Source organism: Pseudorasbora parva, chromosome 16, assembly GCF_024679245.1.
Source record: "Pseudorasbora parva isolate DD20220531a chromosome 16, ASM2467924v1, whole genome shotgun sequence".
Taxonomy (NCBI): domain Eukaryota; kingdom Metazoa; phylum Chordata; class Actinopteri; order Cypriniformes; family Gobionidae; genus Pseudorasbora; species Pseudorasbora parva.
Genome location: NC_090187.1, coordinates 44901487 through 44916748, shown reverse-complemented (window position 1 = coordinate 44916748; position 15262 = coordinate 44901487). Strand labels below are relative to the sequence as shown.

Genomic DNA, 15262 nt, shown 5'->3' with positions numbered 1-15262 from the left:
TATTTTAGGTTAATCTTGTTTTATTATTTACTTATTCCACTACAGATTAGCACAAAACTTTTGCGATATTATCTATGACGGCGTTTCCATGAACAGATGTAACGCTACAACTAATGGAAGGAGACAAGTGTGTGTGTGTGTGTGTGATGGGTAGGTTTAGGGGTAGGGGCAGTGTGTGTGTGATGGGTGGGTTTAGGGGCAGTGTGTGTGTGTGTGTGTGTGTGTGTGTGTGTGTGTGTGTGTGTGTGTGTGTGGCCTATGGAATGTCCCCACATTTCACAAAAACAAATGTGTGTGTGTGTGTATGCAGATATAAACACACAGCTCGGGAAGCGCAGGCGGGAGGACTCCAGTCTCTCTCTCTCTCTCTCTCTCTCTCTCTCTCTCTCTCTCTCTCTCTCTCTCTCTGTCTCAGTAAGAAGAACTCCATCGCTCCGACACGCTCCTCTGCAGTGATGAATAACACACTGATCGACCGGCTACAACAGGTCTGACAGAACCAGACCCGAATGAAGGTGAGCTGCATGTGTGTGTGTGTGTGTGTGTGTGTGTGTGTGTGTGTGTGTGTGTGTGTGTGTGTGTGTGTGTGTGTGTGTGTGTGCGTGTATGTGTGTGTGTCGTTCCTCAGCCACCTGCTGCTCATCCACACCCTCCTCCTCTCGTCTCTCTGAAACTGTTCCCAAGCATGCATGCAAATGCCATGCGATTATGCTGGAATGCAACAGGTTGTTCGCCTGTGTGTGTGTGTGTGTGTGTGTGTGTGTGTGTGTGTGTGTGTGTGTACCGACTCAAGTGTCCGCTTCGATTAAAGATGTCGCAATCTGCAAAAGCGCTCAGATTTCTCAAGTGTGTTTGCTGCATTCTGCAATTCTGTGCGGTTGAGATGTTCCTTTCACCTGTGATTAGACGGGTGTGTGCTGTTGGTTACTGATCGACACACACACACACACACACACACACACACACACTCACCGGAGCGAGTGCTTATGTATTAACACTATAGTGTCTATAGTTAGACTTTTCAGTAACAGTTTATCTGAACATAGCTGATCATTTTGCTCTTCAGCAGAGACTCTTCCTCCGCCGTGCATTCATTCGCTTTCATCACAATTATTAAAGACCTTAAGGAAGTTTGCATGCTCCACAATGTTCATTAGGGGTGTCAGGGTCAGTGTTGGGTAAGTTACTTTAAAAAAGTAATTAATTACTAGTTACTAATTACATCTTCAATAGTGTTATTAGATTACTGTACAAATTACTCTCTCCAAAAAGTATTTAATTACTTATTACTAATTACTTTTTAATTACTTTCTAAATCAACTCTCGAGTTAAGCAATTCAAGGTTAAACATGAAACGGCTCTTAATTCATTCAAATAAATAATATAAAACTACAAAAATTACTCTTATTAACTGAATAAAATATTACAAATGTGAGAAGGATACATACAAACATGCATTTTAAAGTTTCTTAAAGGGATACTTCACCGCTTTTTCATATTAAACTGTTATTCCCTTAACTAAAGCACTATTCCCTTAACTAAAGCACTATTCCCTTCACTAAAGCACTATTCCCTTAACTATAGCACTATTCCCTTCACTAAAGCACTATTCCCTTCACTAAAGCACTATTCCCTTAACTAAAGCACTATTCCCTTAACTAAAGCACTATTCCCTTAACTATAGCACTATTCCCTTAACTAAAGCACTATTCCCTTAACTATAGCACTATTCCCTTAACTAAAGCACTATTCCCTTAACTATAGCACTATTCCCTTAACTAAAGCACTATTCCCTTAACTAAAGCACTATTCCCTTCACTAAAGCACTATTCCCTTCACTAAAGCACTATTCCCTTCACTAAAGCACTATTCCCTTAACTAAAGCACTATTCCCTTAACTAAAGCACTATTCCCTTCACTAAAGCACTATTCCCTTCACTAAAGCACTATTCCCTTAACTAAAGCACTATTCCCTTAACTATAGCACTATTCCCTTCACTAAAGCACTATTCCCTTCACTAAAGCACTATTCCCTTAACTAAAGCACTATTCCCTTCACTAAAGCACTATTCCCTTAACTATAGCACTATTCCCTTAACTATAGCACTATTCCCTTAACTAAAGCACTATTCCCTTCACTATAGCACTATTCCCTTAACTAAAGCACTATTCCCTTCACTAAAGCACTATTCCCTTCACTAAAGCACTATTCCCTTCACTAAAGCACTATTCCCTTAACTATAGCACTATTCCCTTCACTAAAGCACTATTCCCTTCACTAAAGCAATATTCCCTTCACTAAAGCACTATTCCCCTCACTAAAGCACTATTCCCTTAACTATAGCACTATTCCCTTCACTATAGCACTATTCCCTTAACTAAAGCACTATTCCCTTAACTATAGCACTATTCCCTTAACTAAAGCACTATTCCCTTCACTAAAGCACTATTCCCTTCACTAAAGCACTATTCCCTTAACTGTAGCACTATTCCCCTCACTAAAGCACTATTCCCTTAACTATAGCAATATTCCCTTCACTAAAGCACTATTCCCCTCACTAAAGCACTATTCCCTTAACTATAGCACTATTCCCTTAACTAAAGCACTATTCCCTTCTCTAAAGCACTATTCCCTTCACTAAAGCACTATTCCCTTCACTAAAGCACTATTCCCTTCACTAAAGCACTATTCCCTTAACTATAGCACTATTCCCTTCACTAAAGCACTATTCCCTTCACTAAAGCACTATTCCCTTCACTAAAGCACTATTCCCCTCACTAAAGCACTATTCCCTTAACTATAGCACTATTCCCTTCACTAAAGCACTATTCCCTTCACTAAAGCACTATTCCCTTCACTAAAGCACTATTCCCTTAACTAAAGCACTATTCCCTTCACTAAAGCACTATTCCCTTAACTAAAGCACTATTCCCTTAACTATAGCACTATTCCCTTAACTAAAGCACTATTCCCTTCACTAAAGCACTATTCCCTTAACTAAAGCACTATTCCCTTAACTAAAGCACTATTCCCTTAACTAAAGCACTATTCCCTTCACTAAAGCACTATTCCCTTCACTAAAGCACTATTCCCTTAACTATAGCACTATTCCCTTAACTAAAGCACTATTCCCTTCACTAAAGCACTGTTCCCTTCACTAAAGCACTATTCCCTTAACTAAAGCACTATTCCCTTAACTATAGCACTATTCCCTTAACTAAAGCACTATTCCCTTCACTAAAGCACTATTCCCTTAAAGGGTTACTTCAGCGATTAGCATATGGCTTTGTATCAGTAGAAACCCTGGAGAATATTCAAATTATTGTGCTTTCCCCCCTCATATCCCCCTGAGACAAGAGATTTATGCATTTTATTTCTGGAAAAATTCCTCCTATGATGCAAAATGACGATTTTTGCATCATAGGAGGAATGTTTGCCCAGAGGCTAAAGACTACAGCCAGCAGAGGGAGCTATTTCCGCATGTTTTGAATCTGCGCATGGGGGATGGGAGATTACACTCAGCTGGTAGGGAGAGCTCAGCTTGCAGACAGGATCATTTAAACGGAGCTATCGTGAGCAATGTAAGTCTTTTAACTTCTCAAATTCATTTCTATGAAAGTTAAGCTTGCAAAGACATGAACTGAAACGCGTGCCAGACTGAACTCCTGTGTGAATGTATGCCGCGAATGTAGTCGTGATTACCTCAGCTCTCATCACTCGTGCAGTTAGTGCTCAGGGCTGTGACACTCGCGTGGTGACACTCATTATATTGAACAGGCACGTTCAGTTTTTAATTGTAGTGTCTTCTCTAACTCAGTCACAGTAATGAAGTTGGTGGTGTTGGGAATGGCCTCACAGGGCAGCGAAGCATTCTGGGAATTGTAGTCTTTCATCCCCATGGGACAAAAATACATTTTCTGTCTTTTCTCAGTCTAGAAGACACCAAATTCAAAAATAATTTCACATTTCTACTGCATTGATGACCCAGTTTAAATACAGATTCATCTTCCCAGCGCTGAAGTACCCCTTTAACTAAAGCACTATTCCCTTCACTAAAGCACTATTCCCTTAACTAAAGCACTGTTCCCTTCACTAAAGCACTATTCCCTTAACTAAAGCACTATTCCCTTCACTAAAGCACTATTCCCTTAACTAAAGCACTATTCCCTTCACTAAAGCACTATTCCCTTAACTAAAGCACTATTCCCTTAACTAAAGCACTGTTTTCTTCACTAAAGCACTATTCCCTTAACTAAAGCACTATTCCCTTCACTAAAGCACTATTCCCTTAACTAAAGCACTATTCCCTTAACTAAAGCACTATTCCCTTCACTAAAGCACTATTCCCTTCACTAAAGCACTATTCCCTTCACTAAAGCACTATTCCCTTCACTAAAGCACTATTCCCTTCACTAAAGCACTATTCCCTTCACTAAAGCACTATTCCCCTCACTAAAGCACTATTCCCTTAACTATAGCACTATTCCCTTCACTAAAGCACTATTCCCTTCACTAAAGCTCTATTCCCTTCACTAAAGCACTATTCCCTTAACTAAAGCACTATTCCCTTAACTAAAGCACTATTCCCTTCACTAAAGCACTATTCCCTTAACTAAAGCACTATTCCCTTAACTATAGCACTATTCCCTTAACTAAAGCACTATTCCCTTCACTAAAGCACTATTCCCTTAACTAAAGCACTATTCCCTTAACTAAAGCACTATTCCCTTCACTAAAGCACTATTCCCTTCACTAAAGCACTATTCCCTTAACTATAGCACTATTCCCTTAACTAAAGCACTATTCCCTTCACTAAAGCACTATTCCCTTAACTAAAGCACTATTCCCTTAACTAAAGCACTATTCCCTTCACTAAAGCACTATTCCCTTCACTAAAGCACTATTCCCTTAACTAAAGCACTATTCCCTTAACTAAAGCACTATTCCCTTAACTAAAGCACTATTCCCCTCACTAAAGCACTATTCCCTTCACTAAAGCACTATTCCCTTCACTAAAGCACTATTCCCTTAACTAAAGCACTATTCCCTTCACTAAAGCACTATTCCCTTAACTAAAGCACTATTCCCTTCACTAAAGCACTATTCCCTTAACTAAAGCACTATTCCCTTAACTAAAGCACTATTCCCCTCACTAAAGCACTATTCCCTTAACTATAGCACTATTCCCTTCACTAAAGCTCTATTCCCTTCACTAAAGCACTATTCCCTTAACTAAAGCACTATTCCCTTCACTAAAGCACTATTCCCTTCACTAAAGCACTATTCCCTTCACTAAAGCACTATTCCCTTAACTAAAGCACTATTCCCTTCACTAAAGCACTATTCCCTTAACTAAAGCACTATTCCCTTCACTAAAGCACTATTCCCTTCACTAAAGCACTATTCCCTTCACTAAAGCACTATTCCCTTAACTAAAGCACTATTCCCTTAACTAAAGCACTATTCCCTTCACTAAAGCACTATTCCCTTCACTAAAGCACTATTCCCTTAACTATAGCACTATTCCCTTAACTAAAGCACTATTCCCTTCACTAAAGCACTATTCCCTTAACTAAAGCACTATTCCCTTAACTAAAGCACTATTCCCTTCACTAAAGCACTATTCCCTTAACTAAAGCACTATTCCCTTAACTAAAGCACTATTCCCTTAACTAAAGCACTATTCCCCTCACTAAAGCACTATTCCCCTCACTAAAGCACTATTCCCTTCACTAAAGCACTATTCCCTTAACTAAAGCACTATTCCCCTCACTAAAGCACTATTCCCTTCACTAAAGCACTATTCCCTTAACTAAAGCACTATTCCCTTCACTAAAGCACTATTCCCTTAACTAAAGCACTATTCCCTTAACTATAGCACTATTCCCTTAACTAAAGCACTATTCCCTTCACTAAAGCACTATTCCCTTAACTAAAGCACTATTCCCTTAACTAAAGCACTATTCCCTTAACTAAAGCACTGTTCCCTTCACTAAAGCACTATTCCCTTAACTAAAGCACTATTCCCTTAACTATAGCACTATTCCCTTAACTAAAGCACTATTCCCTTCACTAAAGCACTATTCCCTTAACTAAAGCACTATTCCCTTCACTAAAGCACTATTCCCTTCACTAAAGCACTATTCCCTTCACTAAAGCACTATTCCCTTAACTAAAGCACTATTCCCTTCACTAAAGCACTATTCCCTTCACTAAAGCACTATTCCCTTCACTAAAGCACTATTCCCTTCACTAAAGCACTATTCCCCTCACTAAAGCACTATTCCCTTAACTATAGCACTATTCCCTTCACTAAAGCACTATTCCCTTCACTAAAGCTCTATTCCCTTCACTAAAGCACTATTCCCTTAACTAAAGCACTATTCCCTTAACTAAAGCACTATTCCCTTCACTAAAGCACTATTCCCTTAACTAAAGCACTATTCCCTTAACTATAGCACTATTCCCTTAACTAAAGCACTATTCCCTTCACTAAAGCACTATTCCCTTAACTAAAGCACTATTCCCTTAACTAAAGCACTATTCCCTTCACTAAAGCACTATTCCCTTCACTAAAGCACTATTCCCTTAACTATAGCACTATTCCCTTAACTAAAGCACTATTCCCTTCACTAAAGCACTATTCCCTTAACTAAAGCACCATTCCCTTAACTAAAGCACTATTCCCTTCACTAAAGCACTATTCCCTTCACTAAAGCACTATTCCCTTAACTAAAGCACTATTCCCTTCACTAAAGCTCTATTCCCTTCACTAAAGCACTATTCCCTTAACTAAAGCACTATTCCCTTAACTAAAGCACTATTCCCTTCACTAAAGCACTATTCCCTTAACTAAAGCACTATTCCCTTAACTATAGCACTATTCCCTTAACTAAAGCACTATTCCCTTCACTAAAGCACTATTCCCTTAACTAAAGCACTATTCCCTTAACTAAAGCACTATTCCCTTCACTAAAGCACTATTCCCTTCACTAAAGCACTATTCCCTTAACTATAGCACTATTCCCTTAACTAAAGCACTATTCCCTTCACTAAAGCACTATTCCCTTAACTAAAGCACTATTCCCTTAACTAAAGCACTATTCCCTTCACTAAAGCACTATTCCCTTCACTAAAGCACTATTCCCTTAACTAAAGCACTATTCCCTTAACTAAAGCACTATTCCCTTAACTAAAGCACTATTCCCTTAACTAAAGCACTATTCCCTTCACTAAAGCACTATTCCCTTAACTATAGCACTATTCCCTTAACTAAAGCACTATTCCCTTCACTAAAGCACTATTCCCTTAACTAAAGCACTATTCCCTTAACTAAAGCACTATTCCCTTCACTAAAGCACTATTCCCTTCACTAAAGCACTATTCCCTTAACTATAGCACTATTCCCTTAACTAAAGCACTATTCCCTTCACTAAAGCACTATTCCCTTAACTAAAGCACTATTCCCTTAACTAAAGCACTATTCCCTTCACTAAAGCACTATTCCCTTCACTAAAGCACTATTCCCTTAACTAAAGCACTATTCCCTTAACTAAAGCACTATTCCCTTAACTAAAGCACTATTCCCCTCACTAAAGCACTATTCCCTTCACTAAAGCACTATTCCCTTCACTAAAGCACTATTCCCTTAACTAAAGCACTATTCCCTTCACTAAAGCACTATTCCCTTAACTAAAGCACTATTCCCTTCACTAAAGCACTATTCCCTTAACTAAAGCACTATTCCCTTAACTAAAGCACTATTCCCCTCACTAAAGCACTATTCCCTTCACTAAAGCACTATTCCCTTCACTAAAGCACTATTCCCTTCACTAAAGCACTATTCCCTTAACTAAAGCACTATTCCCTTAACTAAAGCACTATTCCCTTCACTAAAGCACTATTCCCTTCACTAAAGCACTATTCCCTTAACTATAGCACTATTCCCTTAACTAAAGCACTATTCCCTTCACTAAAGCACTATTCCCTTAACTAAAGCACTATTCCCTTCACTAAAGCACTATTCCCTTAACTAAAGCACTATTCCCTTAACTAAAGCACTATTCCCTTCACTAAAGCACTATTCCCTTAACTAAAGCACTATTCCCTTAACTAAAGCACTATTCCCTTAACTAAAGCACTATTCCCCTCACTAAAGCACTATTCCCTTCACTAAAGCACTATTCCCTTAACTAAAGCACTATTCCCCTCACTAAAGCACTATTCCCTTCACTAAAGCACTATTCCCTTAACTAAAGCACTATTCCCTTCACTAAAGCACTATTCCCTTAACTAAAGCACTATTCCCTTAACTATAGCACTATTCCCTTAACTAAAGCACTATTCCCTTCACTAAAGCACTATTCCCTTAACTAAAGCACTATTCCCTTAACTAAAGCACTGTTCCCTTCACTAAAGCACTATTCCCTTAACTAAAGCACTATTCCCTTAACTATAGCACTATTCCCTTAACTAAAGCACTATTCCCTTCACTAAAGCACTATTCCCTTAACTAAAGCACTATTCCCTTCACTAAAGCACTATTCCCTTCACTAAAGCACTATTCCCTTCACTAAAGCACTATTCCCTTAACTAAAGCACTATTCCCTTCACTAAAGCACTATTCCCTTCACTAAAGCACTATTCCCTTCACTAAAGCACTATTCCCTTCACTAAAGCACTATTCCCCTCACTAAAGCACTATTCCCTTAACTATAGCACTATTCCCTTCACTAAAGCACTATTCCCTTCACTAAAGCTCTATTCCCTTCACTAAAGCACTATTCCCTTAACTAAAGCACTATTCCCTTAACTAAAGCACTATTCCCTTCACTAAAGCACTATTCCCTTAACTAAAGCACTATTCCCTTAACTATAGCACTATTCCCTTAACTAAAGCACTATTCCCTTCACTAAAGCACTATTCCCTTAACTAAAGCACTATTCCCTTAACTAAAGCACTATTCCCTTCACTAAAGCACTATTCCCTTCACTAAAGCACTATTCCCTTAACTATAGCACTATTCCCTTAACTAAAGCACTATTCCCTTCACTAAAGCACTATTCCCTTAACTAAAGCACTATTCCCTTCACTAAAGCACTATTCCCTTCACTAAAGCACTATTCCCTTAACTAAAGCACTATTCCCTTAACTAAAGCACTATTCCCTTAACTAAAGCACTATTCCCCTCACTAAAGCACTATTCCCTTCACTAAAGCACTATTCCCTTCACTAAAGCACTATTCCCTTAACTAAAGCACTATTCCCTTCACTAAAGCACTATTCCCTTAACTAAAGCACTATTCCCTTCACTAAAGCACTATTCCCTTAACTAAAGCACTATTCCCTTAACTAAAGCACTATTCTCCTCACTAAAGCACTATTCCCTTCACTAAAGCACTATTCCCTTCACTAAAGCACTATTCCCTTCACTAAAGCACTATTCCCTTAACTAAAGCACTATTCCCTTAACTAAAGCACTATTCCCTTCACTAAAGCACTATTCCCTTCACTAAAGCACTATTCCCTTAACTATAGCACTATTCCCTTAACTAAAGCACTATTCCCTTCACTAAAGCACTATTCCCTTCACTAAAGCACTATTCCCTTAACTAAAGCACTATTCCCTTAACTAAAGCACTATTCCCTTAACTAAAGCACTATTCCCCTCACTAAAGCACTATTCCCCTCACTAAAGCACTATTCCCTTCACTAAAGCACTATTCCCTTAACTAAAGCACTATTCCCCTCACTAAAGCACTATTCCCTTCACTAAAGCACTATTCCCTTCACTAAAGCACTATTCCCTTAACTAAAGCACTATTCGCACGGGATAAGCAAAGCTGTGATTTTACTCGAAGTCTTGACATCATATCCAGGAGAAGTCAGTAAATTTGAGTAAAATCACAGCTTTGCTTATCCCGTGCGAATGCGCCGCAAAACTCAGATGTGGAGTAATTTCTAAATCACAGCGGTCCCGGGATACTAATCCCGTGCGAATAGTGTTTTACTCAGTATTTTTGCCTTGTTTTTAGTCCACATCTTAAAATTCTTAAAACAAGAAGTGTTTACTAGACAAGCTAAATTAATTGTCTTGTTTTGGGGAAAAATAACTCAAAATGAAGAGAGTTTTTGCTTAAAATAAGATAAATAATCTGCCAATGGGGTGAGAAAAATAATCTTAAACAGAAAACAAGATTATTTTGCTTATTTCAAGCAAAAACTCTCTTCATTTTAAGTTATTTTTCCCCAAAACAAGACAATTACTTTTGCTTGTCTAGTAAATGTTTCTTAATGTAAGATTTGTTAGATATTTTGACTAGAAACAAGACAAAAATACTAAGTAAATCATTTTTTTTGCAGTGTATGAAGTGCTGCTTTGAAATGATCCCTTGTCTGATTGATTCCATTAAAGATCCTTTACCTCCACAGGCGTCCGTCCATCGGTGTTGATCCCCGAACGTATCGCCGCACGCAGGATGACGAGGCTGGTCTGGGAACATGTGTAGCGTTCATTACAACCACAGCCTAATGGCCATGAGCAACAGCGACATCTTGGCCTATTCTCTGAGCCTGGAGCAGAAGACAGCGTTTGCGTTTGTGGGGATGTTGCTGGTTTTTCTCGGCCTGTTGATCATCCGATGTTTCAGGATTCTGCTGGACCCTTATAGTAGCATGCCATCCTCCAGCTGGGGCGATGGACTAGAGGGATTAGAGAAAGGGACATTTGAGTACGCTCTCACCTGAGAACATGTTCCCAAAGCCATTACAGTCTAGCCTAGAAATCTAGACGCACACTAGCGGCAGCAAATCTAATCTGCCATGAGTGTCGTCTAGCAACTCTCAATACACTTCTGAGCTGTAAACGCCAAACTCTGGTCGGGCCAATCACATCGTGTATAGAGTCAGTGGGCGGGGCCATAATGACGGCCGAGTTGCGTTTGCGTGCTTCTAGTAAACACAGAAACTGGCGAACGGCGGTCTTTCGAATCAGCTTTGACCACGACTCTGGAAAACTTGAGTTAAGCTTTTCTCTGAGAAAAGAACAAAGAACGGCACTGAAGTCATTCTGAAGAAGGGAAGATGTGTTCTGAGTTGAGCCAACCGGATACGCCAAAAGTTTAATCTTTCAACTTGCTCTGGTTGGTTGTAGTGCTATCCAATCGCGTGCAGAGGGAGTTTGAAAGACAACCGTTTATCCGCCCCTCGGATTGAGCCGTCAATGGTGAGTTTCCAGACCAAACATCTGGATGTGGCTCTGGCTTGTCAGGCTAACTACAGTCGATTCTAGAGCTCCCTAAATCATATAAAGCCTTCGCACCAAACGCAGGACAGATACATGACTCAGAATGGGACTATGTTGAACACACTGTCCTGAAAGAAAGCATAATGTTCAGGGGCGCAAACGCAGGAGACATACATGCTTCAGAGTAGGACTATTTTTACCACACACTAAAAGGAAGCGTAATGTTCAGAGACGTCTGCTTGATGCACGTGCACGCAACTGCAAAAATATCGCCTATGGACCACAAGTCCTGCACGAACGTCCCCAAAGGGAGTGAGAACTCATCAAAACCTCCTACGTCACGTGCACGAACTATCTTCGTCTTGTTTTCCTGTACAAATGTCTAAACATTCTTAATTCAGGATTTACTTGAGACTTAGTAGGACTGAGCTGCACTACACACTTGTAGCCAATCAGCAGTAGGGGCGTGTCCACTCATGATGGGGAGGAGAGAGTGAGCCAATCAGCAGTAAGGAGGTGTGTCCACTCATGATGGGGGAGGAGAGTAAGCCAATCATCAGCAGTAGGGGGCGTGTCTACTCATGATGGGGGAAGAGAGTGAGCCAATCATCAGCAGTAGGGGGCGTGTCTACTCATGATGTGGGAGGAGAGTAAGCCAATCATCAGCAGTTGGGGGCGTGTCTACTCATGATGGGAGAGGAGAGTGAGCCAATCATCAGCAGTTGGGGGCGTGTCTACTCATGATGGGGGAGGAGAGTGAGCCAATCATCAGCAGTTGGGGGCGTGTCTACTCATGATGTGGGAGGAGATTAAGCATACCAGGCGTGTCTACTCATGATGGGGGAGGAGAGTGGGCCAATTATCAGCAGTAGGGGGCGTGTCTACTCATGATGTGGGCGGAGATTAAGCATACCAGGCGTGTCTACTCATGATGGGGGAGGAGAGTGGGCCAATTATCAGCAGTAGGGGGCGTGTCTACTCATGATGGGGGAGGACAGTAAGCCAATCAGCAGTAGGGGGCGTGTCTACTCATGATGTGGGAGGAGAGTGAGCCAATCATCATCAGTAGGGGGCGTGTCTACTCATGATGTGGGAGGAGATTAAGCATACCAGGCGTGTCTACTCATGATGGGGGAGGAGAGTGGGCCAATTATCAGCAGTAGGGGGCGTGTCTACTCATGATGTGGGCGGAGATTAAGCATACCAGGCGTGTCTACTCATGATGGGGGAGGAGAGTGGGCCAATTATCAGCAGTAGGGGGCGTGTCTACTCATGATGTGGGAGGACAGTAAGCCAATCAGCAGTAGGGGGAGTGTCTACTCATGATGTGGGAGGAGAGTGAGCCAATCATCAGCAGTAGGGGGCGTGTCTACTCATGATGTGGGAGGAGAATGAGCCAATCATCAGCAGTAGGGGGCGTGTCTACTCATGATGTGGGAGGAGAGTAAGCCAATCAGCAGTAGGGGGCGTGTCTACTCATGATGTGGAAGGAGAGTAAGCCAATTATCAGCAGTAGGGGCGTGTCTACTCATGATGGGGAGGAGAGTAAGCCAATCAGCAGTAGGGGGAGTGTCTACTCATGATGGAAGGATGAAAGTATGCCAATTATCAGCAGTAGGGGGCGTGTCTACTCATGATGGGGAGGAGAGTAAGCCAATCAGCAGTAGGGGGCGTGTCTACTCATGATGTGGGAGGAGAGTAAGCCAATTATCAGCAGTAGGGGGCATGTCTACTCATGATGTGGGAGGAGAGTAAGCCAATTATCAGCAGTAGGGGGAGTGTCTACTCATTATGTGGGAGGAGAGTGAGCCAATTATCAGCAGTAGGGGGCGTGTCTACGCATGATGGGGAGAGTAAGCCAATCAGCAGTAGGGGGCGTGTCCACTCATGATGTGGGAGGAGAGTGAGCCAATTATTAGCAGTAGGGGGCGTGTCTACTCATGATGTGGGAGGAGAGTAAGCCAATTATCAGCAGTAGGGGGTGTGTCTACTCATGATGTGGGAGGAGAGTAAGCCAATTATCAGCAGTAGGGGGCGTGTCTACTCATGATGTGGGACGAGAGTGAGCCAATTATCAGCAGTAGGGGGCGTGTCTACTCATGATGGGGAGGAGAGTAAGCCAATCAGCAGTAGGGGGCGTGTCTACTCATGATGGGGAGGAGAGTAAGCCAATCAGCAGTAGGGGGCGTGTCCACTCATAATGGGGGAGGAGAGAACGTGAGCAAGAGGCAGATTTGAAGAAAGACTGTAGAACAAGAGATGGCTGAGAGACATTACAAAAAGAGAAAAACTCTTTTTGTTTTTTGGTTATGATCGGGCAAGAGCTTTAATATCGCCTTTAAATCATTAATATAGCTTTGAGCAAGACTTGATATCGTCAGTCATTTTGCTTCTCCAGTAAATAAGAATGTGTAGATGTTTGTGCCGGGGGAAAAAAGAAGCACTAAAGAAGAACATCATTTTTTTACAGTGAATTTGGAGTATGATGTCACATGATTTAGCCACTCGGCATCTCAGGGAACACTCTAAAAAAAATCTGGGTTGTTTTAACCCAATGTTGGGTCAAATATGGACTAACCAGCAATTGCGTTGTTTTAACCCGGCGATTGGGTTGTTTTAATCGTGTGATTGGGGTAAATATTTGCTTAAGGCAACCCAATCGCTGGGTTAAAATAACCCAACTGCTGGGTTAGTCCATATTTGACCCAACATTGGGTTGTTTTTTACTCAGAATTTTAAAGTGTGAGGAGAAAACATGATGGCACACGTGTGAGGATGAACTGTTCAATCCTGAACGTTTCTGGCCTGACTCTCCTGTTTAATGTGATCTAAAATAACCTGCTGTGCACACATAGTCTGTTTTTTCGCGATTTTTGTGTTTCTAGCACATATTTGCAACCGCGTACTGCCTATGAACACATCTGCACACTGATATAAAACCGCAGAGACTTCGAGAGTGAACATTCGTGTCACGTCTGAAATTGTGACACATGCCACCTCCGTGTTTGTTTGTTTGCGTGACAGAGGAAGGGTGTGTCACCATGACAACAGCAGAAAAACACGAGCCGGATCCGAGTGACGCACCAATGAGAGTGTAGCTCATCTCCAGTGCTGTGAATCTGCCTTACTGTTACTCGGACTGGATCTCTGTGCCTTTATTTAAACACGGGAGCATATCTCTCATGGAGTGATCTGTGTGTGTGTGTGTGTGATTGTTTTTGTTAAATATGAGGACACAAATGTGTATAATGCCATGGGTATGACACAGGTATTACAGGAGAGGGTGAAATATGAGGACATTACCCATGGCCCCACTTTACAAAAGGCTTATAAATCACACAGGAGGAGTTTTTATGAGAAAGTAAAAATGCAGAATGTTTCCTGTGATGGGTAGGTTTAGGGGCAGTGTGTGTGTGTGTGTGTGTGTGTGTGTGTGACGAAGATGAAGACCACTGTGTTTCTCTGATGCTGAAGACGGTCTGTGTTTGTTCGTCTGCTGGAATAAAACAATTATAGACCTTCCCTTTTGCTGTCAGTTTATTTCCAAAAACAAATTAAAATTATCTTTATTTTTTACAAACTCATTGTAACCCATGAACCAAACCGACAGTACAAACTTTGATTTGAAGTACAAAAACGATTTGAATTTGGAGTTAAAAACTATGTAGAAATATAAAACGACTCATTTGTAAATGTTGATTTTAAATACACAGATCAGGCATAACATTATGACCGGTGAATAACACTGATGATCTCTTCATCACAGCTCCTGTTAGTGGGTGGGATATATTAGGCAGCAAGTGAACATTTAGTCCTCAGAGTTGATGTGTGTGAAGCAGGAGAAATGGGCAAGCGTAAGGATTTGAGCGAGTTTGGCCAGATTGTGACGGCTAGACGACTGGGTCAGAGCATCTCCAGAACTGCAGCTCTTGTGGGCTGTTCCCGGTCTGCAGTGGTCAGTATCTATCAAAAGTGCTCCAAGGAAGGACCAGTGGAGAGAAACAGTTTGTACGGT

At 41.2% G+C, this 15262-nt stretch overlaps 1 protein-coding gene and 1 long non-coding RNA gene across 2 annotated transcripts in view; one reads left to right on the top strand and one right to left on the bottom strand.

The window, feature by feature from the left end:
- Positions 1-408: 408 nt before the first annotated feature.
- Positions 409-13323, top strand: ctxn2 (cortexin 2). Its single transcript, XM_067419162.1, has 2 exons — positions 409-515; positions 10434-13323. Exon 2 carries the CDS (start codon positions 10503-10505, stop codon positions 10746-10748), a length of 246 nt encoding a protein of 81 aa, XP_067275263.1. The 5' UTR covers positions 409-515; positions 10434-10502; the 3' UTR covers positions 10749-13323.
- Positions 10574-15262, bottom strand: part of LOC137043076 (uncharacterized) — a 47336-nt gene continuing 42647 nt past the window's right edge. The window contains exon 3 of the long non-coding RNA XR_010898412.1: positions 10574-10703. This is a non-coding gene — a long non-coding RNA (uncharacterized lncRNA). The remainder of the gene's footprint in view (positions 10704-15262) is intronic.

Bases quoted from the DNA above. Each gene is read 5' to 3' on its own strand.
- ctxn2 (XM_067419162.1), top strand. From the start codon at position 10,503: ATGTGTAGCGTTCATTACAACCACAGCCTAATGGCCATGAGCAACAGC.